Here is a 25,881-nt window from a genome sequence, read left to right as displayed (position 1 = left end):
TAGACCTCCTAGGCTAATACGCCTGTCCTCTCAGATGATCTCAGCTCCCAGTCAGCCATCCGTGTCATATTGGGCCTCTGGTTGCTTAGGAACCAGAGTTCATAGTGCTGTCTCTGCCAGTGAGCTGTGTGGTGGAGCATTGAGCAGTCAGTCTCATTAGCCTGTAATCAGATCGCTTTCCCTAACAGAGCCCCTCCAGCTACAGGACCAGGGTCAGCCCTAGCCGACCTTTAAGGACAAAATCAAAACCCAAACATGTACATGCCTGGAAGCTGGCAGATAGCAGTTTAAAGGTTAGGATTAATTTACACAAGATTACTTTTTACAGCCATAAAAAGTTCTCTAGGTTGCTTCTTTTTTTTTTCAATCCATAAGGTGGCATCAGATACAGAGAAGGAACATAAAGTGATTTTGTCATCTTTATTGACGCTCCCTGTCTTTGCACTTATATTGTACACGTCATTTAAGGAGCCCAACGAGCTTCATAAATAATGTCTGTTACATCCCCCTTCGTAGCAGGGCCAAGGTGAGCAGAGTTGAGTCATAGACGGTAACAGCAAGCCAAGTGTGGGACAGCCCAGATTAAACTCTGGGTCCAGGCCACACCAGCACTTCAGTGTTTAAATTCTCCTACGTGCAGTTGCAATGTAGAGAGAAGCATCCGCTCCAGTGTTCTCCAGTGAAGGCCAACTTCAGGTTCTCCAGCTGCAACAGGCCCAGCCCAGTCAGGGGAGCATCCACAGGTAGCACCACGTAGGCCCAGAAGAAGCCAGCTTCCAGCCAAAGGGACTTGCCAAGTCTTCTGGGTGCCCAGTTAGAGTTCCAGAAAAATGGAGGCCACATTAACCGTGTGTCACTTTGAAGGCTGTCTGGAAACTCCTAAAGGGTATCAGTCTCTACAGTGAGGTAAGACCTTTATCCTGGGGGCAGGCGGAGTGTGTATAGCAAACTAGACCAGTGCTCCAGTTACATAAACGGAATATATTAAAGCTTTGGAGTTTTTACAACCATTCCCCTCCTGACTTCCCTAAAGGTGGGAAAGGAAAGGATACAAGAAAACACCACTAAAGGTGGAGTACATCTCATCAAAGTCTGTGTGAGCCAACCTGCCCCCAGTCACCACAACATTGACCCCATCCCCTGCCTTCAAGTGCACAATGAGGTGGAAGGCGCCTGGGCCCCCACAGGTGTGCACAGCTCCAGGAGGACGATGGTACTCCAGGAACTCTCTCCTGTACCCAGCTGTGTGCAGCTGGGCAACGCTGGCATTGGCGACAGACAGGACTGCTTCCACGTAGGCGTCCCTCTCGGGGGTGAGGGTGGCTGTGATCAAGTAGCGCCCATCATACGGTGCTGTGAAGATCCCTAGGGAGAGGCAGGCAGACCGGTGAGCTGCTGTGGTGCCTTCACCCGTGCCACACAAGGCCACTTAAGTCCTGGACCAATCTGGATGGTTAGTCACCAAACCTGTAGAAGGCTGCCTGCATGGAAGATTGTGCCACCTACCCCGTTAATGGAGCATAAAAAGAGCCTCTCGTTTTCAGTATGAAGATGCACCCGTGTGGCCTCTCCTGCTGCATCTACAGGCTTAGGCCACTCAGCTCATACTGATAGGTTCCTCATTTCATAGCCCGCTGTCTTAAGCTTGTAACACCCAAAAGGTAGAGTTCTATAACCCAGGACTTGGAGTAACTTTGTGATTCTTCTCACCTAAACATAGCAGCAGGTTAGAAAAACAAACCAGCCTTGACCTTGCTGGGACAGGCCGCCAGTTTCACAACATTCCTGCTCTGCCATGTGCTTCCTGAAGACCCGGCTCCTGCTGTGTTAAAAAACCACCTTCCTAAATCCTGGGTGTCTCTTGGGGCATTTCTTCTCATTGTGTACACCCAGAAGCTAGGCTGCTGGACCCAAAGCTTGCCCAGCCCAAGAAGAGGCAGACACTGAGCCACCCGGCCTTAGGAGGCCATGCGAGCTCTCATCTAGAAGATTCAGTCTCTTGGATTTGGTGGTGTCCACTTGTGACCAGAGACCCTGCTCTCCACTAGCCCAGTGCCCACGTGATCTGGGAAACAATGAGATGGACCGACCACTCATTGCCTCCATCCCAGGAAGGGAGGGTGCTAGGCCGTTATACTGAGAGCCTAGCCTTCAAGTCTGCCTGAGGCCACCCTGCTTCCTTCCATGCTTACTATTTAAATCATACCCTGTTAAAACTCTTAGACCCTTTCAGGAGGTGCCTGACTCCGAAGACAGATCGTGTAAGAGGCCAAGCTTTTATTTATTTGCCTGTCTGGTGGGGGCAGGGCTAGCTCAACATCACGTGGAACTTCCTTGATAGTACTGACCTGCTCATGAGACTAGTTCTAGAAATGAGAAGAATGGTGCCTGTTGGCGTATTTGTGAAGATACCAGCCTGTGTGAGTGAACAAGCAGTCCCTACAACCAGCATAGCCTGAAGTGAAAGAGCCTCTTGTTCTCAGTGGAAACCCCCACCTCTGGCACCAAGCCGCTAATCGTAAATTAGACTGCAAAGCTTTGCTCCAAACAGTCTGCATACGTGAATTCTTTGAGAGGTCTGCCAGTGACTTTGATGTAACTGACATTTCAGAACCAGTGTGTGTGTGCCTTAGCCAGATGGTAACCAGGCAAGGAATTGTGGAGAGAGTAGCTAAAGATTACCAGGAGGATAATGAAGACCCTGTCTACATAAACAGCAGTAACTGCTACAGGCAAGGAGACGGCGCCCCGTGGTCCAGACAGTCATCCTGGGTGGCCAGTGATGGCCTACAGGGGAATTGCTGATTTTAAGGGGTAGGGAAGCCCCATGCTTGGCAGACAGGAAGGGCTCTGTGCCAGCATATCAGGAGGTGGTCTAGAACAGGTGTGGGAGACCATGCAAGCCAGAAGAAGACAAGGAAGGCCGTGTGGTCACAGCTTATAGCAGGTTCCACCACACTGCCTTCACAGGGTTCCCTGGAAGCAGGCACGGGTCCGGCAGTCTCCAAAGTCCACAGTTTAGTTCTGATGATTCACAGATAAATCGTGCTTCGTGGCCCGTGTGAGATGAGGCCATGTGATAAAGCAGCTTATGTCCTCACCAGCTTCAGAGAACCAGCATGGGGGTGGGTAGGGGCGGGTACCTGCATTTGGATGGAGCAAGACAGAATCCCACTTCACTCACCAGTGTTGGGGTTGTAGACATCCCCATCGTTTACCAGCACCTTATTAAAGAGAACAACGCCTCCGTCGCTGGGAAAAGGCTTCTGGGTGAGACCGGCTGAAAAGGACACCAGGGCAGGCAGTGGTACCCCTAGAGACAAGAGTACATGGGAAGTGTCAGTGTAGGCTGGGGTGCCCACTATGCCTCCTGCCGAAGGTCCAGAGGCTCCCCTTGTGACACCGAGTACAGAGAAGCCGGGGAATTAGACAGGTGTGAGACACAGGGACATGTCGTGAGGAGAGTGGATGTAGAGTCCCACACCGGAATGGAGTGTGTGTAAGGAAGAATGCAGTTGTATTGTGTAGGTGAGACTGTTGGTGCTCCATACATAGAGAACCATCTAGGGAGCTGCTTCTTGTGACTCGATAAAGCCTGGGCCCCAGAAAACTCATCAGGACCACACAGGGCCCAGCCCACCCAGTGCTCCCCTTGGAAAGCGTGAACAGAGACAGTGTAGGAGGAAACATTCCTGCCTTTGAGCCCCTCTAGGGCTTCAGTCCATAGAGGCCATGATCTCGGCTGCTGGGTGTGGCAGGGCGAGGCTCCAAGCTCTGCCCGTGCCAGCAGCCCAGAGGAAAGAGGCAGGAAGTGCAGGGCCGAGACCACCAAGAACAATTCTGGTCAGGGTGCGGAGTAGACATACCTGGGGTGGCTACTGGAGGTGACTTGGGGTAGCCTGAAAAAACCAAGAGTGGATGTCAGATCCTGAACAGGCGTTTTACAGAACCCTTTCAGCCTAAGAAACGGCAAGAACACAAGTTTGTTTTCACCTGCCACCTTACAGAAGATAGACTCATCGTGATGTCCACAGCCCTGGTGGCTAAGAGGAAGTGTCTCCTCCCCGGTGTCCCATCTTACCAGATAGTCATGGTCGTGTATCAGATCACTGGGAAGAGCCAAGCCCTGCCCGGCCAATGGCCGCGTGCTCCTGAAGGTTGTGCAGCCTAATCTGTTTGGAAAGGGGCTGTGCATTGTCCCCAGCAGGTGTACTTGTTTACCCAAGACACATGGGAAACAAAACCCACCAGTACTGGCCTCTGAGTGCTGCTGGGATGACCACCAATACAGATGGCTTTAGTCCCCGACGCTGGCTATGTCAGCGTCATTTCTCTCACTTCTGGCCTGGGCAATTTCTTTGGCTATCCTGAGGTTCTTGATACCCACATATCAAATCAGGAAAGAAAAAGCGGTTCCTCCAAACTCAGTGCCTTTGGAAGCTACCTTTCTGAACTTTGCTCCCTAAAAGTAGAACTCTAGACCCACAGCGCGCGCGCGCACACACACACACACACACACACACACACACCAGCAGGCACAGCCTGCCATCCTGTGCCTTCTGAAGGATGTACATACCTGGTGCACCCGCATAGCCTTCCGAGCTAGGGATCGGCCCCTGCCCCATCTGTCCGTCCACTCCCTGGGGCAGGCCCCTTCCGGACATGCCCATCCTGCCTGGAGGCCCGGCTTCTCCAGTCTCCATGATGACCCCACTAGAGCCAGGCAGGAAGGGCAGCCCTGAGCGGCCAGGCCAGGCAGGCAAAGGTGGTGGCTGCAGGGGCCTCTGGGGCAGTATTGGCTGCTGGCCTGACTGTGGCGGTCTGACAGGGTCCTCTGGCAGTGGGGTCAGGTGGGGTGGCTCAGTGGGGGCCGCCTCTGCAGGTCTGGTGGGTTCTAGTGGGCTCTTCTCAGATGGTGGCTCAGAGGGTTCCTCTGCTAAGCATCGAGAAAGAACAGGATTAACATGTCTCCAGGGCCCCAGTGTGAGGCCTCTATGGCTAACTGTTGATTAGCTCCAAACAGCTGTGCCCGTATAGCTGAGGCATTGTCCCCAACAGGATGTAAAGAGTACCACCGCTCAGACCGATTGCCTGGTGTCTTCCAAAGGAACTACATCCATGCTGCCTCCGGTCAGCCAGGGATAGCTGGAAAGACAGCTGGGGTAGATGGTAACACTCCAAAGCAGGGTGGTCCCAGCTCCAGACCCCCCTTCCCTTTCCCCTGCATGCTCACTTCACTGGTGACACCTCATGCCATTGGTCACCACAGTCTCTGTAGCAAGCCAGCCTCAATGTCAGGCTGGTGGCCTCACTGCTGGTTCCTGGAGGGCTGCCCCCCTGGAGTTGGCAGACCCCAAAGAAACATCACCACCATAAAGCCCCACACCGTCAGATCACCAGTGGAGGGGCTTCCCAAGAGGGGAACCTCCTGCTTCATGCGTGTCTGGTGGCCACCACAATGACTCAGCCAAGAACTGCCAACCCCTCCCTGCTTTGAATACATCCCTGGAACTAGCCCTTGCTACGTGCTCACAAAACAGCCGAAAACATAAGGCTTGCAAAAGCAAAGACCTCCCAACCTCCTTCATTAGTCTGGTGCCTGCTGTGCCCCAAGACCTAGAGCTGAACAGTTACAGTGACAAAACAGATATTGTAGGTCACAGATATGTTGCTCTTCCACCAGAGAGCGCCTTCTCTGACCAGTTTTCATTAGAGAATAAGCTCCACAAAAATAAAATGAATGATCTAAGTCACCATTTCAGTTCTCCCAAGGGTGACATGTTTATAATCCCACTGTCGATGCAGGCAGTAAACAGGTGTGATGTTAATGGCTGTCCTGGCATCATTCAGGAGGTTGAGGCAGGAGGATAACAAGTTCTAGGCCAGCCAGCACTACTGAAACCTCTCAGGAAAAAGAAAAAAAAAACAAGCATTCTTTCTTTAAAAGCTACAGGAGCATGTGGTCCACAGAAAGAAGGGAGGAAACCATGAAAGAATTGAGGGTCTTGCACAGGACAAAGGTTAGAAGGTCATTCTCGGACAATGGTGAGGGAAGCCACAAGTATCAGGGAAAGTTCACCGAGAAAATTTGCTAGTATTTTAAACATGGAACTGAGAAGTTCCCGGATATATTTTATAATAAAGAAGAGCGTGTTGAGGGCTGCTGAAAGTTGAGAAGATAGCATGTTTCTGCACATCTCTGAAATCCATTTTCCTTTTTCTTCACATGTGATGTGCATGTATGCGTGTTTTGTATAGGTGCAGTACCCATGTGTAGAGGCAGAGGCCAGAGTTTAAAGTCATTGGCATAAGAACCATCTCTCAGTCAAACCTAGAGCTCACTGATATGGCTAGTTTTTCTAGCCAGCTTGCCCTGGGGATGCCCTGTCTCTGCCTTCTGGGCCTGGAATTACAGGCAGGCCTCCACACCTACCTGGCATTTATGTGAGTGTCCTGGCACTTCTGAGCCTTCTCCCACCCCCTTTTGCATAAGGACTTTTCTAAAAGGTCCTGAGCCAATTACAGTGGCGCACTCCTTTAATCCCAGCACTCAAGGGGCAGAGGCAGGAGGATCTCTATGAGTTCGAGGCCAGCCTGGTCTACAGATCAAGCTCTGGATCACTTAGACTCTGTCTCAGAAATAAATAGGATGTGAAAGCCAAAGAGACCAACAGGAAGGGGGAGAAAGGAGGTGAGTTTCTTAAAGGCACAGAGTCCCAGAGAGACAGCTCTGTGGGTAAAGTGTTTGGCCCCACCCTTAGCACCCAAGTGGAAAGCCAGTTTCACAGGCACTCACATGATGCAATGTACATGCGTGTAGATAAACAGTCACACACATGAAAATCAGGGTTACAGAGAAGGTTCAACAGTTAAAAGCACTGGCTGCTTTTGTAAGTTAAATTCCAAATATCCACATGGCAGCTTAAAACTAGAGTAAATGTAGTCCCAGGGGATTTGGCACCCACTTTGGCTCTGCATGTGTGTGTGTATATAATATATTTGACTGCATATATATGAACATATACACACACGCTGATATACATATGCAGGTAAAACTCCCATACAAAAATACAGTCTAAGGAAGGCAGAAAGTGATCGACATTTGACCTCTAGCCTCCGCATGCCACACCACCTACACACATGAACGTGTATACACACACGGAAGGTTTAAGTCAGCAGAGAAGGAAGAGAGAATGGAAGGTGAGGGGAGATGAGAGATCCCAGTGCTTCCTGCACTCAGGAAAATGCCATGAAGTGTTTTGTACAATTCATACACACTAAAAACCCACTGTTTTCTACTCTGCCCATAAACCCAGATTGAATCCTGCCTGCATCCCTAGTGCTGAGCCTCCCTGACTTGGTGCCTGCCCTTTAAATCACCTCCTCAGTACCCATCCCTGTGTTCTAATCCAAACACCACCCGCTCTGTGAAGCCCTGAAGATCTGCCTGGGGCAGTGGGGCGGGGGAGGGGGGGGCTGGAGCAATCTTGCTTCTAAAGCGAGAAGCATTATGACCCCTTTTGATTTTTGTCTATCTTCCATCTGGACAGGTGGGTGGATGGGTGGGCGTGCAATCTTCACTTGCTGTGGTCCCCGGGACTCGGCATAGGACCTAGCATGTGACACTGAGACAGAGGTTCTAAAGTGTGATAGCCGCAATTCCCCCAGGAACGGTGATCCTACCCCCAAACCGCTGCCATCCTGGGGCCCCAGCTTGAGCAGTTTTGGGCACACAGGACCATGATGGCTCTTTTTAATTTGGGTCTCTCAACATCAGACTCACCGTAACAAGTGGAAAACATCGGAAGCGGAAACTAAAATAATGACTGAGGAAAGCCCCCCCCCATTCATCTTGGGGAAGTCGGGGCTCTAGGGGGTGAGCGGAACTGTGTGCTGGGAAATTGCCGCCACCTCACAGGAAGAACGGAGAAAAAGCCAGTTCTGACACAGCTCGGGGATCCACCCCGTGTCACGTGGCGTTTCCACAGACACTTATTGCCCAACCCTAGCGAAGGCCGAGCAGCACTCTCCAGTCTAGAGAGAGAACTCTCCTGAACGCACACATTTCTCATTCAGAAAGTGAATTCCTCACCAGAGCCACCTGAGGAGTGAGTGTAAGGACACTCGGCCTCGGAGGAGGATCGGAGAGGAGGGAAGAGGAGAGGAGGGTTCGTCCCCAGGGGTGACCCCATCCTGTCCGCCAGAAATCTCTGGTTAAGTTTTATGTGGTGTCTCATGGCTAGACTCTCAACACTTAAGAAGCTGAGGCAGGAGGACTGGTATGAGTTTGAGGCCAGTGTGGGTCATATAGTGAGCTCCTGGTCAGCCAGAGCCCTGAGAAGAGGCCCATGTCCGCTTTACTAAGACAAGACTTAACTTAGAAGGCTGCAGCGCTCCGGTGCTGTCATCAGCTAAGCCGACACCATCCATCCGCGGGGTCTCTGGCTTTTATCTGCTGCCTCAGTACCCGAGCCACTCGGAGGGGCTCTGAGCTCCAGGCAGAGGCAGGCTATCAGTGATGCACCTGGCAGCTGGGTGCCCGCTAGGGTCTGCCTTCCAGTGTTCCATCCAGGTCTAGCTTTGGGAAGCCAGCAAAACCTCCCTGGGTCTCAGGCCCTGCAGCGCCCCCTCTGGCCATCCAGGCGGGTGCTGACCGTAGGACACTGCAGGAGCGTCAAGCGCGATCCATCCTTCAGAAGACGGGTGCGAGTGTCTGGTTTCCCCGTGTTCAGCACGTGTATCCAACCATTTGCTCAAGAACTGAAAGTGTGTGGGGGGGGCGGGGGACGCACTGACTCGGGAGATGACTCATTCAGTAAAGCGCCTGCCACGCAAGCATGAGGACCTGGGTTCAGACCCTAGCACCCCACCCGCGCAAAAGAGCTACATGCAGGGGCACACGTGTAACCCCGGTGCTTTGAGAGAGGGGCAGAGGCAGTTGGATAGATCCCTGGAGCTTGTTGGAAAGTTGAGAAACTGAGTTCCAGGTTCAGTGGGGGACTCTGTCTCAAATAAATAAATAAATAAATAAATAAGGTTGAAGGACGGAGAGATGCCTCGGTGGTTAAGAGGGCAGGATGCCCTTGCAAAGGAGTCAAATTCAGTTTCCAGCACCTATGTGAGGAGGCTCACAACTGCTTGTAACTCCAGCCCCAGAAACCTGATGCACATACCATATATATATATATATATATATACCTAAAAAATTAAACAAGGTGGAAAGTGACTGAGGAAGACACCAAGATTGACCTCTGACCTCCATACACATATATTACACCACATACAAAAATCACACACATGAAAATCATGTTTTAAGTTTACAGTCACGTGTTGGGCCATGTGTGTAGCTATTTTTCGGCCAACCACATATGGCCTGCCTGCAGGTCATGGGCTGGCCCCCGCCTGACAGGGCATGTACCTTCCAGCCATGTCCTGAAGCTGAAGAATCTACTCATTGAGATTTTGCTCTGTAGACCAGGCTGGCCTAGAACTCATAAGAGATCCACTTGCCACTGCGTCCCGAGTGCTGGGATTAAAGGCATGCACCACCAACCCCCAGCTTCATTGAGATTTTATACACTTAAAAAATCTCACCATTGGGCTGGAGAGGTGGCTCAGAGGTTAAGAGCACTGACTGCTCTCCCAGAGGTCCTGAGTTCAATTCCCAACAACCACATGGTGACTCACAACCATCTAAAATGAGATCTAGTGCCCTCTTCTGGCCTGGAGGCATCCATGCAGACAAGAATACTGTATACATAATAAATAAATAAATCTTTTTTTAAAAAATCTCACCATCTAGATGTACTGCATATACCTTGTACTCGCAGCACTTGGAGGTTTGAGGCAGGAGGACTGCAGTGAGTTCAGGGCTACCCTGGACTCCAGAGGAAGTACCTGGTCGGTGAGAGGTACGTGGCAAGAGGCTGTCTTTAACATAAGGGGGAGGAGGGGGGGGGGCAGCAGGATGGCTCCGTGCGTAAAAGCTCTTGCTGCGATGGCATGGCAAACCCGAGTTCCATCCCTGGAAACCACATTTTAAAAGACAGATGCCGCAGCATCCCAGAACTCCTTCCTATGGCAGAATGAAAGGCAGGAACGGAATTTCCCGTAAGCTGGAGGACCAGCTAGGCTGGAGCATACGGTGGAAGAAACGATGGGGGAGAAACGATGGAAGAATAGAGAACGCACGCCTAAAGGCTGCCCTCTGGCCTCCACATGCAATGTAACGGCACGTGCTCGCTCGATCTCCTTCCTCCCCTCCCCCCATTTTAATAATTAAAATTTTTAAACAAAACGCAAAATAAATCCATCAAACTAGGACACTGGAGAAAGCTGAGTGAGGAACGTGAGATGCTCCCCAAGTGGCCAGGACCTGAGTCCTGGGGGGAAGAGCCTCTGCCATTATAGCCTGAAGCGGAACAGTCAGTTGCTTTGGCTCAGAAACATGGGCTCCAGAGCTCCTAAGCACAAGGGCACCGTCACTGACCTCCTTGCAGGAAGGCCAAGCGCTGACGGAAAACGGGAGGTGGCAGCTAGCTGGTGGGCACTCGAAAGGCCCACTCAGATCTCACAGGCAACATCGCCACCACGATCTGAACTGTTCTTGATGATGTGAAAGGAAAATGCACCCAGTAGGAAGAAAGACCTAGCTCTGACCACACCACTCGCTTGGGTTTCCGGCTTGGGTTAGAATGGAAAGAGATACTCTGCGTTGTATCACAGAGGACATGACAGGGACCTCCGAGAGAACAGAGAGACCCCTGGGGTCACTCCGGTAGGAGAGTCAGAAGCGAAGACCCTGAATGAAAACCCACAGAAGGGCAAGAGCTAATTTTGACTTGGTCCAGAGCGGTGGAAACACAAGTCCAGTACAGCTGTGTCACATGTTGCTATCTGCGGTGACATCGACAGCTGTAACACACATGTTACAATCTGCGGTGACATCAACAGCCACATTACACGTGTTACTCTCTACAGTGACATCAACGGCTGTATCACACATGTTACTGCCTGTGGTGACTTCGGGGGCGAAGCCCTTTGTGTTACAAAGCAGAGGCGCGGGTAAGGAGAGCGGGGGTTAGAGCCAGCCTCCCTGGACGTTTGTAAAGCAAATTCACGGCTAAAGGGGGACCCTTCGGTGACAGTGCTTGTGGAGCACACACAAGAGACAGGTTCTGTCCTCAGCCCTACAAAGAGGTGGGAATACAATAGCAAGAGGCTGGGAGACAGCGGAGCCTGTAAATGGGCTGCCTCACATAAGCTAACTTTGTGTTGGTTTGGTGTCAAAGTTGAAAGTTTACCCTGTCCCCCCATTCTGGGCCACCGCTTGCCCTGTGTGATTGCACCTCTGCTGCCCTGCCACCCTGTGATGTGACTCTCCTCCCACTCCTAGAACCCATCTGGGAGTGGCTTTTCCCCTGGCACACCTCACCTCTGCTGAGTGGGAAATCTCATGTGTGAGCCGTGTCTTCGGGAAGTTACACGGGGCTCATGCGTGTGGCCGTGTGGAAGGCCCTGGTGCAGAACACCTCTGTTTAAATTCAGAATTTTGTCGTTGTTTTAGCATTAGCGCTGTTTAAATTGTGTGTGTGCGAGGGTGTGCACATGCACACACGCGTGTGTACACATGACTGTGAACAGAGGTCTCTGAGAAGGCCAGAAGTGTGGGATCCCCCCTTGGAGCTGGAGTCATAGGAGCTCCTCCCCGATGTGGGGTCTTGGAACTGAACTCAGACCTCTGTAGGAGCCACACACGCTTTCAATTGCTGAGCCTTCTCTCCAGACCCAAAATTCAAAATTTGATGAATAAAAGCTGCTATTTACAGCAACTAGGGTGTAACAAAAGCCAGATGCCCCCCAGGGAAAAATGGCCTATGAGCTTTGACTGCCTGACATACATATTCATTGATTTTACATGAGTTCATAGAATTCTGATAGTTTGGACCCAAGCTCAGCAGATTTCAAGCCTGTGACACAAAAGCCATCAGGATACTATTGGCAGGCCACCAGCCCCAGCCAGACTTTATGATTCAGGATTTCAACAGTCTGACTGAGCCTTTCCACTGTTAGAGCTCACCCACAGGGAACTTGATAAAAATAGGTTCCTTACGCCTGCAGAATTCCAAGAGGAGGGATTCCCTGGAGGTGAGACCGGGAGCCCCACGAAACGAGAAGCACACCCACGCGTTCTCACCACAGGATGCTGAAAGACCGTCTGGGGTTGTATCTTAGGCAGGGCTGCCCCTTCTCGGAAGCGTGACAAGAGACTTCCCTGTCCACAGCAGTGCCTCCCCCTTCTCACAAGTTAGGGGGGAAAGTGCTGGTTCCGGTGAGGTTCGCCCTCAGCAAGACGCTGGACACCACCGATCCTGCAAACCCAGTCTCTGTTGGCGTCCGCGTTACAGACTAGGTTATCCTCGGCCCCGGGCAGGACGGCAGACTCGGATGAACAATGGGCAACCGAGCATGCTCCTGCTCAGGCATCGGATGCAGCTGACTAAGCCGCAGCTTGAGGGGGATGAAAGGAATGACTCCAAAGGCGAAAGGTGGATCGAAGGACCCAACAGTGGCACCCAATGTGGGAAAATGGGAGCCAGGAACGTGGGGACCCAGGGCTACACCTCAACCTGAAGGTCTTGGTGCCCAGGGAACAAAGGGCTTAAAGACTCCCAGTGTGTTCAGAAGGAGCAGGCCGGCGTGCAGTCAGCAAGGGTCTTGGGGCATGGTGTTGTGTGGTTCTGGCAGGGAGATTTCCGGGCTCTACGCTCTCCATTTGGCCCATAATGTAGAGAAGAAGGGAAAGAGAGACACACCCTGCGGCTCTCTGACCCATCCCAGGCTCTACTCTCCTCTGAGATGGCAGGGAGCTGGGGGAGTGGGGGCGCTCATTGCGGGGTAGGAAGGGGAGGTAAGCTCAGCCAGGAACAGATTCTACACACGCTGGGTTGAGAGTGAATTAAAGCAGGGAGAGGAGATGTTCGCCCATCACCAAGTGCTGTGTAATCCCTGCTACCCACAAAGCACCATTATCACTTATGTCCAACCCACAGATAAAGGAAGGAGGTAAGTGCTCAGGGTGCAGACAACCTACCCAAAGTCGTGGACAGAAGAGCTTCGGTACGGATAGGACTGAGGACAGCCTAGGAGAGAGCCAAGTTGCTTTTCCTCCCGCTTCAAGATCCCTGGTCGTATAGCCATAGAGCTGGCATAACCAGACTCCCCTTTTACCACTCACTTCCTGCCTTGCTGATACCCTCGACCAAACTTAGTTTTTCAACAGAACAAATCCACCCCTGGCCCAGAGCATCCCAGAATCACACTATTCACTCTTGCCTGGACCAAACGTTTTCCCTGCACAGACTACTCCAGGTTTCATGTCCTCCATCTATTTATGTCTCAAATGTCATCTCCATGGCGCATCCCTCCCTAACCGTGCAGCTGAAACAAGTTCTTGCTTCCCGTTATCTGTCTGTCATGTCTCCTCTTTCCTCAAGGCACTGATTGCTAACTGAAGCTGAACCTTCACTAGCATGGCTGTTCTATCCTCTCCTCTGGACTCTATAGCGTCTACAGTGTCAGATCTATGTTGGCCGAGGCTTAGGAGAGATCCGCCAAATAAACTGCTGAAATCAGGTGCGGTGGTACACACCTGTGACTTAAGAATTCAGGGTGAAGCCAGGCGTTGGTGGCGCACGCCTTTAATCCCAGCACTCGGGAGGCAGAGGCAGGCGGATCTCTGTGAGTTTGAGACCAGCCTGTCTACAAGAGCGAGTTCCAGCACAACCTCCAAAGCAATACAGAGAAACCCTGTCTCGGAAAAAAAATTCAGGGTGATTGCCTAAGTTCACAGCCTGGGATTCAGGTAAGATAATTTTAATTAATTAATTAATTAATGGAAATTTAAGGAGTCAGGAGTACTGAAGGCAAGAGTAATGAAACACCACAAGATCTCTCAAGATTGAGTCCTGTCTAAATAATAATAATAATAGTTAGCCGGGCGGTGGTGGCGCACACCTTTAATCCCAGCACTCGGGAGGCAGAGGCAGGCGGATCTCTGTGAGTTTGAGGCCGGGCTGGACCGACAGCCTCCAAAACAACACAGAGAAACCTTGTCTCGTAAAAACCAAAAAAAAAAAAATAGTTGTTCATCTTTCAGAAGCTGGGTACCCACCAGAGTCTCAGGTTATTCATATACATATATATGTATATATAAGAACATACACACATATATGTATATATATATACATATACATATACATATACATATATATCATGCACTCTTACAAATCCCTCCTAAGCCCTTGATGGGATACAGAAAAGACCCAACCGTGGCCTGCTGGGTAATTCAGCCCACCCCATGGTGTCTCACAAGAATATGATCTGTGAGCAAACATCGGGCTGGGTAGCAACCACAGTTCATATGCCTGACCCGCCATCAGGTTATGGTCTGAGTACGGGTCCTCAGCCCTTCCTTCCTCTGGGCTGATCCTCCAGAGTGGGAGGAGTGACTCGCCATTAGACCTCCTTGTCACCCACTATAACATCTGTGTCACCCTTCAAGGGCTGGCTCGCCGCAGCCAACAGAGTGGATGTGTCAGAGGAGGTTCCAAGCTCTTGGTCCCCTCCTGTAGGAGACCAGATCCTTGCTTCCCCCCTCTTAAGCCAGCTGCCACGTTTGCAAGTCAGACTACTTGAGGGGAAGCCCACGTGGACACGCGGGGGGGGGGGGGCCCGCATGGAGGGTCACCGAGACTCCGGTGCTGTGCACAGCCCGTGTGAAGTTGTACCTTCCTGCCGAGCACTAAACAGAGCCCAGTGGGTACGTGACGGGCTGACATTACACAGAAGGGATGCTGAGTCCGGCCCTGTGCAAGCTCCTGCCCCGGGCCTAACGGAAAATAATTACCACCAAGATCGGGGTCGGAGATTACGTGGCAAAATAAATAAATAAATAACACCCTTCCACGCCAAAGTCTTCCAGCAAACGCCTTTTTTCCCCTGCCTTTTGAATCCCACCCACTTCTTAGCTATCCGTTCAACATTCTAGAGGACCCTCTCATTCCCTCACCTCACTGCTTACCCTGCCATCTTCTCTCCCCTCGATTCAGTAATTGCTTGAGCTTGGAGGCTCAGCACTGAGGCTTCTCCCTTCGGGGGACCCTCTGCGTCTCCACACGTCGAGGGAGGCTGGGAAACAACCGATTCCTGGGAAGCCCTATGGTTCTCCAGACGTTTGCCACCGTCTGCTGTGTACGAGGGGAGTGCGCTGCCTGTGAGGATGACGGGGAACGTCCTTCTGTATATATGTTTCTCTTATTGGTTGATGAATAAAAACACGGTTGGCCACTAGCCAGGCAGGAAGTATAGGCGAGGATATGAGACGAGGAGGATTCTGGGAAGAGGAGGCAGAGAGAAGCCACCAGAGAGAGAGAGTGACGCCATGTAGAGACCAGGAAGATAGGATGCACCAGGCGTTCTCTGGTAAGATAAGGCCATGTAGAAATACATAGACTAGTAGTTATGGATTAATAATTAAGAGAGAGAGAGAGCTAGCCAGTAAGAAGCCCTAGCCATCAGCCAGCAGTTTATAAGTTAATAGTCTTTGTGTGTTTACTTGGGGCTAATCGGCTGTGGGATCAGGCTGGAAAGAAGCTCCAGCTACACGGTGGGATCCCTGCACAGCCCACTTTAACAGCCCCCCCCCCCTTCACGGTCTCCATGGACCTGAGGATGCGTTACGGTGGTCCCTGTGATCTCTGTGCCCCTCACAGAACCTCCCGCACAGTCAGTGCTCAGTAAATGTCCCGTGACCTTTTAACTGCTGTCTGGCTTCAGTCTTAGCTCCTGAGTGACTCCAGGTGCCGGGTCTCCTGGGCCCGGGGGCTCTGGAGGTCACAGAACACTACTCTTTAACTTCTGGCTCCTCTCAGTCACAAGTTCTCCCAGGCCCACGCGGTCTATATGCACAGCAGGACCCCAATCGGAAGGATGGTACGTGACACCCACATTGTCTCCGACTGCATAGAACAGACACAGATTTCCTCGTTGTCTAGCACTGCCAACTAGCTGGCATCTGTTGCTGTAAAGCGCAGCCCAGACAGCATTTTGACCACAACAGTTGCCCTGTGATCACACAGGACTCATGACCTTAACTCTACATTCCAGAGATACAGGGCTGAGAGATCTGAGGGGGGGACTGTGTCCTGCAGATAACTAGACCAGGGGACAGTGGCCAGTTTCCAGCCCTGCTTGGCTCCAGTGACACCTTATCTACAAAATGAGCACCACGCTCTACGGACAAAATCCAGAGCATGTCTACTCGACTACCACGAACTCTCCTCACACCTCATGAGGTGCCAGCACCTGGCCTTGGCCCTCTCTCCACAGCTCCTCCTCAGGAGGAGGGCCTAGTCAGAAATTACCACAGGCTCTCAAGGGCCAGGAAGGCTCAGCTCTGTGTCACAGTTAACACGAAAAGATCATTGTGTCGCCACATATCACTCAGCCATTTGGGTCTCCCAGACTCCCAGGGCCCACAGAACTTGTGGAACACCAGCTGTGTGCCGAGGAAGCCATTTCCCAAACCCACACGTAGCATAGTACCAATTCTTTGCCATCTGTCTGTGGTGTATTAGATTTTTCTTTCCTACTTTCAATGTGTTACAAGGTGACACTTTGATAAAAGCACACAGATCATGTGCTTGAATAGTTGTCATGAGGCCATATTGTCTTAGAAAATCTTGGAGATGTGTGTGCAGGAGGTACATGTAGGAGCATTGTGTGTGTGTGCGTGTGAGCACTAAGTGTGCATGTGTAAATGTATGAATGGGTATGTGAGTATGTGTAAGTATGTGTGTGTGTATGCACCTAGGGATTGCATATGTGAGCATGTATGAGCGCGTGCGCGCGCGCGCGCGCGCGTGTGTGTGTGTGTGTGTGTGTGTGTGTGTGTGTGTGTGTGTGTGTGTGTGGGTTTTTTTTCTTTTTTTGGTTTTACGAGACAGGGTTTCTCTGTATTGTTTTGGAGCCTGTTGGACCAGCCCAGCCTCGAACTCAGAGATCTGCCTGCCTCTGCCTCCCGAGTGCTGGGATTAAAGGCATGCGCCACCACCACCAGGCCGCGTGTGTGTTTCTTTTGAGACAGGAATTCACATAACCTAGGTTGGCCTTGAACGTGTGTGTGTGTGTGTGTGTGTGTGTGTGTGTGTGTGTGTGTGTGTGTGTTTCTTTTGAGACAGGGTCTCATGTTACCTAGGTTGGCCTTGGACTTCTGATCTTCCTGCCTTCACCTCCCAAGTTCTAGCCACCACACCTCCCCTTGAGGAGGTGTTGGGAATTGAACCGGGGTCCTCAAGCATGCTAGGATAGCACTCTGCTGACTAAGCTACCAATGGATGTGATGGGACGGGGCTGTCAGTGCACTTACTGGCTGATGGCTGGAACTTAACCAGGTCTTGCAAGTCCGTAGAGATCTGGAAAACGTGGCTGTAGAACTGCTGCACGGAGTTCCTGAGGCCAGAGATGTCTCTGGAATGTGACCTGAGCGTCCCGTTCATCTGCCGGATGCAGCTCCACAGGCTGCCCACATGCTTGTTGAGCCCTTCCTTGATCCTCTGCAGACCCCCCGAGATGGCGTCCAGCCTGCTGCATGTCTGCTCCAGTTGAGACACCCTGCCCTCCACCGCGGACACCCCGCTTTGAACCCCGTGAGCGCTCTCCTTACATGTGCCCAGCTCAGCCAGCACTTGGTTCTGCAGCCTCTGCCAGCGCTCCTCCAGCCGGCCGCAGCATGGAGCCGCAGGGGCCCCAGGAGATGGGGCAGTCCCCGCTGTGCTCTCTTGCTTCCCCGTCTTAGTAAACCCACTCGCCTCGGCACTGTCACCTGCTCCGCTGTCACTCACTCCGCTGTTTAAACAAGTCCCCTTGCACTCTGAGTGATTCAGTCGAGAATGAAGAGAGCGGAAGTCCTCCCGAAGTTTCTGGATGCTGCCACCCGTTTCTTGGAACTGCCTGTGCATCGTGTCGTTGAGGGATTCCAAAAGGCTCAGGCTGACCTGTGCGAGGTCCTCTCCACTCGGCAAACTACCATCTAGCCCATGAGGCAAGCTCTGCAGGCAGATGTCCTCAACCACTTGAACTTTGTCCTTCAGGCGGTTCAGCTCCCTTAGGACCTGTGCATTCCCTGCCCCGGGCTGCTCTGGGCCCACTGGTGACAACTCCACGTCTGAGCTGTTGGCCCCTTGCAGGACAATCCCCAGACGGTCTTCCAGGGAACGGATTTTCTGATTGAGAAGCTGCCTCAGGTCATCTACCTCGCCGTTGATGGCCCCGCGAAGGGTCTCCTCGATGTAAAAGCAATGCTCTTCTGCGTTCTTCTCCGTCACGTTGATCCTCGCGTCCAACTCGTTCCACCTCGCATCGAAGTCCGCATCTGACTCCGGGATGGAGAGGCGGTCAAACTCGTTGTCCAGCCGTCCATTCAGCATCCTGGCGGCCTCGGCAACTCTCTCGATTTTCTGGTCTAATGCCTTGATCTGTTGGCCAAAGTCACCATTCTTTTGGCTGCCGCAGCAACCGGGCTGGGCGGAGGGATCCTGCAACCGGGCTCGGAGGTCGGCGATGTCTTTTTTCAGGCTGGTCTCCTTCTCCGCCATCAGGTCTATCACCCCCTGGTAGCTGCTCCCGTAGTCGTCACACTGCTGCTGCAGGCCTACGAGCTTGTACTCGCATGTGTTCTTCAGGTCGGCCAGCTTCCGGTCCATGCCTTCCATGAGCTCCTCTCTCAGGGCGTCGATCTTGCTATCCACATAGGCTTGGTACAGCTCGTTGGTTGTCATGGTGACCGTGGGGCCCTGCGCAGCCTCCTGTAACTGCCTGAGCTGCCCTTCGTAGCCCTTCACCTTCCCGTCTAGCTCTTCCAACTTATCACTCTTGGTCTTCAGTGTGTCTTTGACTTCAGCCAGCTCGGACTTGATGTCCTTCATGCCAGATTCCTTGCTACCGGGGAGGCCAGGAAGCTGGCTCGGCTCTGCGTCTCCCACAAAGGTGCCATCAGGGGTTGGCTGCTGCGGGTGCAGGGGACCGAGCCACGGGGCTGGGCCTTTGCTGCCGTCGTCTTGAGTGGTGTGTTTGAGGTTCTCCTTCAGTCCTGCCACGGAGGACTGAAGATCCAGCACCATCCTGGTGAGTCGGACAACCTTCTCCTCCAGCACCTGAACTTTCGTCGGCTGGCGTCCTGGAGTACCTTGCTTTGGATCCGCCGCTACCTGACTTGGTTCTGCTGCATCCGTCGGTGACAAAGTTTCCTTAGGCTGTGAGACTCGGCTTGGGTCAGTATCTGAAAGAAGGAGTAAGGACATGAACGGCCAGTGTCTGCCTTAAGTCAGTTTCTTCAAGGTGTTTTTCAGTATCGTCTACCAGACTGCAAGAAGTTCTGTGGCGGAGAACAGGTTTGGAGTCAACCAAACCTCTTTTTCTAGTCTGGTTCTGCTATTTTGTACTCGAGGTTAATTAACTTCTTTGAGCTATGCTGCCCTCCCCTGTAAAGAAGATGGGCACCCCTGCCAGGGCTGTTGAAAGTATGTACACACACAGGAAGCAAGATAGTCAGGGATTTTTTTTTCACCCTGATGCTACCATATCATATCATATCATATCATATCATATCATCTACTGTATCATAGGAACACATCATTCCCAGTGAACTGTAGATACCCCACTAGCTGACTGCTGGTGATAAAATGCCACAAAACGCTTTAGAGAGATTGTCGTCAAAAAACACCTCCAGGAATCTCTTTCACTTGGCTTAGTATCCTCATGCTAAAAGAGTCTTGTTTGCCCTTGTTATGAAGAGGGTGGACACCAAATACAAAAGAGATGTTTGCCTAGCATGTGTGAAGTCTTAGGTTCGGTCCCCAGCACGCACAAAAAAGGAGGAAAAAATAAAAAAGAGAGATAAGAAGCATGTAAACATTCAATTTCTAATAATCTTACTCTGAGCAAAAGAACCCAGGAAAACAATCCAGAAGACAGATAATAATCACAGTAATGAGTCATGAAATAGGGTTATACCATCAACAGAGAGAACATTAGATTAGAAATGGGATTGCATCCATAGAGAGAGCACAAAAGTTAAACAAGACAGAAGCTACCGAAACCCACGGCTTCTGAATAGTGAGAGCAAAGCAGCCACGCCCTGGATGGCGGTAGAGGAGATGGTGGAGGAACTCTGGACAAGGTTCTCACAGGCAAGCCTGCACGGAAAGGAAAAAGCCAACAACACAGACATATACCATAGACCTTCAACAGTCATATACCGTGCGTGTGTACCTAACAATGATACAACCCTGAGATCCAGAATGCTGCAAGTATTTCATCTCATCAGTTTCGCACAACACTGCAACAGCAAGCAGCTTTTGTTTATTAAAATCCACTTAAGATACTAGAAAAAAGAGCTGGCCCCACCCTGCACTCGGGAGAGATGGCCCCACCCCTCACCACAGGCGGGGGCTAACCAAACCTGAGGGCGAGGGTGTAGGGGAGCTGACTCGGCCCCCTCTCCTGAGTTGGTGGTCTCAGTGGGACTGACTAACTCAGCTTCACCCAGGTCCACAGCTGGGCCCTAGGGTTGATCCACCCTAACACCTACCCCACCTAGGACCTGCTTGGAGCTCTTGCAGGGGACTAGTTGATGAAATAAAACCTGAGCCTGTTTATTTTTAACACAGTCAGTCTCTGAGAATGTACTGTTTTAAAATATGAAACATATATTGTCCTAGGTTTTACAAATACTCCCTAATTTATGTACATTGTTTTAGTAATGAAATTTATTTGACAATATACTTCTTAAAATATTTTGACACATTATTATTTCAAGACCTAAATCATCTTAGGCCAGGTGTTGGTGGCACATGCCTTTAATCCCAGCACTTGGGAGGCAGAGGCAGGAGGATCTCTGTGAGTTTGAGCCAGTCTGGTCTACAGAGTGAGTTCCAGGACAGAGAAACCCTGTCTTGAAAAACCAAAAAACAAAAACAAAAAAAAACAAAAACAAAAACAAAAAAAACTTAAAACATCTCATGGGAAAATAAAAACCAACAACAATTTAAACATTTAATTTCACAGGAAAAGTTGGTCTGCATTTCTTTGAAATTAAAAAGAGGGGGGGATAAAATTATACAATGCAAAATAGTAAGGAAAAGTGTTACCCACCCATAGAAGTTCACCCTGTCCATTTTATGCTGAAGAGTAAAGTCAAGGAACCCCTGAGAACTCTGACTTTGGCTCAGCTTTGCAAACAGCTCATCCAAACCGAGACAGACTGACAGTGTCTATTTGTTTTTATTTTACTCAGTTTTGGTTAATTCACTTATTGCGACAGAATCTCACTACGTGGCCCAGGCTGGCCTCATACTCTCGATGATCCTCCTGCCTTTGCCTCCCAGAGGTGCACTAACACTCCTGGCCAATCTGCCCATTTAAAAAAAAAAAAAAAAAAAAACATAGTCTTAACTCCCATAGACTCAGATATAAGAACAAAGGAAGTGCTTGACAAGCGGCCCTAAGGAAGCAATTTACTTGCCAGAAAGTGTACCACCCAACTGCCCTGCCCCTTAAAATACATTTCCACTCCGTGGGTATTGTTCCGGTGTCCACTGTAGACCTCGCCATTTGCATCAACGCCAGGACCATCAGAGGCGACCACACACAATAGGGCACCAATGAGACGTTACCTGTGGCTTTCTTCAGGTTGTTTCTTGGTCGAGCAGGCGGATGCCAGGGGGTCTTCAGAGGGTCCTTGGGACCTTCTTGGCAGTCTGCGCCTCTGAAGCCAGGACAGCATCTCCACTCCAACTGTGTCACTGTCTTGTACCTAGTGACGAACCTGGGCCTGAAGTTTACTCGATACCTGAAGACAGAGGGACAGGGTCTCACGTTAGTGGCCACTATTAGGACCTTGCTGTGACGTGTCCTCCACAGGCTCTTTTCCAAATACTTTGTCCCTAAGCGGTGGCACTACTTTGTGAGGTTCTCAAGGCCTGCCTCGGGTGGGGTCTAGTTGGAAGAAGTGGGTGATTGGGAGTATAGTTACCCTGCCTACTTCTCCCCACACTCACCCTGCTTCCTGACCACTGTGTACAACGATCCTCTATTGCATGTTCTCACCATCAATGCGTTCTGTTCGAGAGTGCGGATCCAAGCAGCCGTGCACTGGACCCCTCCCTGAAACTGAGCCAAACAGATCCTTCCACCTCCAAGTTGTGTCCATCAAGCATTTAATTCCGTCATTTGGAACCCCACCCCCACCCCACTCTTTTTTTTTTAAAGCAGACACAATGGTACACCCCTTTTTTTTTTAAGATTTATTTATTACATATATAGCGTTCTGCCTACATACCAGAAGAGGGCACCAGATTGAATTGTAGATGGTTGTGAGCCACCATGTGGTTGCTGGGAATTGAACTCAGGACCTCTGGAAGAGCAGTCAGTGCTCTTAACCTCTGAGCCATCTCTCCAGCCCGCCCCCACCCCACTCTTTACTGTTTTGGTTTGTTTTGATGGACAGTTTGGGGGCTTTTTTTGTTTCGTTTTGTTTGTTTGGGACAGAGTCTTGCTATGCAGCCAAAAGTGTCCCCCAACTTGCAATCCTCCTGCCTCAGCCTCCTGTGTGCTGAGGTGCGTGCCATCAGACCTGGTCCTTCTGTATCTTAGGTCAGTAGACACACATGAGGGCCAGAGACAAGGGGTTCAGCCAGGCCTCTGCTCACAGAACAGACAAAAGCCCAACCACACAGGAAAGCCCTCCTACACTCAACCCTGCTTCCAGTTTCTGTCCCGGGGCCGTCTATCCTCTCTTGATCCTCTTCACTTTCTCATTTCCACGCTAGCATGAGCAGCAGGACTTCTCTAGGGCTGAGAGAAATGGGCTATGTGTGTTGCTCAGCCGAGACACACACACACACACACACACACACACACACGGCGGGGGAATGACAGGAACACGGCACACTCAGAATGAACACTGTGGTGTCTTGGGATTGTGGGCTCGGTCAGCCAAGCAATTCCAGGTTAAACACCAGCTTTGGAGCCGTGCACTTAAAGTTACATTCCTGGGAAAATCACAGCTGACTACAGGGAACCAACAGTTGTCCCTCTCCCCAGAGAGTGAAAATCACAGCACCGAGCCCCCCATGAAGGCTGGATTCCTGGAAAGCTTCTGTCCCACTTCCCTAGGGCAGTGGTTCTCAACTCGAGCCTCAAAACCACCCAAGGAGTGTGGGCAAAAGGCTGCACCTCAGGGGTGCTCCTCCAGTGGGCCGGAGGTGGGTCTCAAGTGTGCACCTGAGAAAATCTTTCTAAGGAAAACCAGAGAGGAAAAGCAAGAGTGGTCATGGGGCGTTGGAGCTCAGAGCAGGCAGGCCTTACCAGGCTCTTCAGAAAGTCACTGCTTGGACCAATGAGTTGGTTCAGTGAATAAAGGTATTTACCACTGAGCCTGACCCGAGAAGCAAGTCAGCAATTCTCCCACTGATATGCACATGTATGTATACACACACACACATACACATGCATGCCCAAACACATGCACACACACAAGAACTGGAGAAGGACCCCGAGGACTTATAGGGCAGGGTAAGGGGAGTGTCTAGGGGTCTGCGACAGACTCAGGATTGGTGTACTTCCAGGCTTGGGCAGCCTGTCCTGCATTGATTGGTCAGCTGGTTGTTATGGCCCATAGGCCCTCCCAGGACAGTTGCTATGCTCTGCACATCCCTGTTGTGCACTTGTCCATAAGGCACACCCAGAGTCCTGCCGGCTAACTTCTGATTGGTTCCTTGCCACAAGGAGGGCATCTGACCTCCTAGTGACCAGGGCAGGTCCAGCAAGGTCAGACATGTGCTGCATCAGAGGCCTACATGTCTTTCCTGCAGCCTGTCATGGCTGGTAAATCTGGGATGGGGAGGGCTGGTCTCTTTAATACATACACTCAAGAATACACACATGCTAACACACTGACACATATGTTAACACATACATCACAATCCACTCACACAAACATACATTTTCATTCACACACACAGACACACACGTGCACATATACAACACATACACACACACAGCATACTCACACATGTACACATACCACACAGACACACACACACCACACCCAGACACAAATACCACACACACATACACTCACACACACACACACATATACATTCTCATACGTACAAACACACAGACACACACACCCTCACACACGCTCACTCACACACAGACACACACACTCATATGTACATATGACACACACTTATGCATACTTATACATACATATTTACACAGGGAGAGAGATAAGTGCAATTTCAAGCATTGAAGAATTGCATTAACCCTATTACTTAACCTGCGCCCTCTTGTCACAAGCAAGAAAACAGAAACTTGAGGGGTGAAGTGAGTTGCCCAAGTTCATTCTCAAGTTGTTAGAATGGAAGCTTCTGGATCCTTCTGTACCACACACAGCCTTCCCGGCAGGCCACAGCAGCCAGCCACTCTCTCTGGCAGTTTCTCAGCTCAAAGCAGCGTCCCACCTGGAAATATTCCAGAAAGCCCCAACACCCGGGGGAAGCAGCCTCTGACCTCCCCCGCACAGCATGCTTCAGCATCTACTCCAGTGCAGGAAAACACCAGCCTTGGGCTCCCCCACCCACCCCCACCCACGGAATCCCTGCACACAGAGGGACCACTGCCCTGCACATCTTGCATACTCAAGCAGAGCATCACGCTGGAAGAATGCGTAACCTCAGGGAAAAAAAAACTCTGCTCCCCGGAGCATTAGGATGGAATGTGAAAATGTGTTTGCCTACGGGTCTGCCAGTAGATGACAGCCTGCGGGAAACCTTTCAGATAAGGCTGCACAGACTATATCCCTCTGAAGAGAAGAGTGCGGATAGGCTGCTTCCTACCCACCCCCACTAGAGCCTCCTCCCCTTAACCAGGAACCGGGAACCGGAGGGCGAGGAAGGTCTGGCTCACCCATGTGCATGGGTGTAGCTGCCACCAGCTCGCCGTCACACAGCCAAGTTTCCCGAGATCCCACCCTGCTCGGACTGCACCACCCACGCCCACCCCAACCCCTGTGGGCCGGTTGCAGGGCCCTGGTGGTACTCTTTAACGCCTCAGTCTGTGAGGAAGAGGTCATTCCGGCTGGCGGCGACAGCTGGGAGACATCAGACAGCCAGCCACCTTCAGACACAGGAAAGCAGCTTAGAGGAATTTCTCCCTATGTAAGTGACAGGCCCCCCGAGGTGACCTTGGGCCTTGCCAAAGGGTGAGGGGCCTGCAGGGGCACAGCACAGGTTTAGCCAAGCCCCATAAACATATTGGTATTTTCCCAGATGAAGTGGGGTTCCCACTAAGCTAACAGCAGTCTAAGGGGCTCCAGAGATCACGAGGAACTACTACAATGTCCAGGAGCCCTCATCATACAGGAACTGCAGGAAAAAAAAATCCTACCACAGACTTTTTTTTTTTTTTTTTTTACAAACTTTCAGGGGTGTGACTTTAGTGACAAAATGCTTGCTGGCACGAAGGCCGAGTTTCTTCCCACGCACCGTCAAGGCCTTTACCTCATGCACATTTCAGAGCTTCCCCAAGCAGATATGAAAAGTGCAGCTGAGTCCAGAGGCCCCCCCCAAACCCAGGCGACATTTCTTTCCTCCTTCGGGAAACCCACCCACCTCTTCGGTACCTGGGGCCTCTGAGTACTGGGGAAGTGAAGCTGAGCCCAAATAGCTTGCTGTCGCCATGTGACAGCTCTGTGCTTTTACCCTGGGAGGAGCTCACCAGCTGCCAGTGTTAGCTAATGTCCCCCGTGTAGGGCAG

The 25,881-nt window shown here is 51.2% G+C and overlaps 1 protein-coding gene across 4 annotated transcripts in view; it reads right to left on the bottom strand.

Moving 5' to 3' along the window:
* Positions 1–406: 406 nt before the first annotated feature.
* The window catches only part of Emilin2 (elastin microfibril interfacer 2), a 48,744-nt gene continuing 23,269 nt past the window's right edge, over positions 407–25,881 (bottom strand). For 2 of the 4 annotated variants that reach the window (XM_005082566.4, XM_021234375.2), the window contains 6 exons: positions 21,735–21,910; positions 17,429–19,339; positions 4,577–4,936; positions 3,867–3,899; positions 3,185–3,313; positions 407–1,365 (listed from right to left, as the gene is read on the bottom strand). In XM_005082566.4, coding sequence (XP_005082623.1) covers positions 1,028–1,365; positions 3,185–3,313; positions 3,867–3,899; positions 4,577–4,936; positions 17,429–19,339; positions 21,735–21,910 — 2,947 coding nt within the window. In that variant the 3' untranslated portion in view covers positions 407–1,027. The remainder of the gene's footprint in view (positions 1,366–3,184; positions 3,314–3,866; positions 3,900–4,576; positions 4,937–17,428; positions 19,340–21,734; positions 21,911–25,881) is intronic. The other 2 variants (XM_021234374.2, XM_040752829.1) reach the window with 2 other exon arrangements.

Source organism: Mesocricetus auratus, unplaced genomic scaffold, assembly GCF_017639785.1.
Source record: "Mesocricetus auratus isolate SY011 unplaced genomic scaffold, BCM_Maur_2.0 Super-Scaffold_100010, whole genome shotgun sequence".
NCBI lineage: Eukaryota > Metazoa > Chordata > Mammalia > Rodentia > Cricetidae > Mesocricetus > Mesocricetus auratus.
This window is presented reverse-complemented; position numbering and strand designations above follow the sequence as displayed.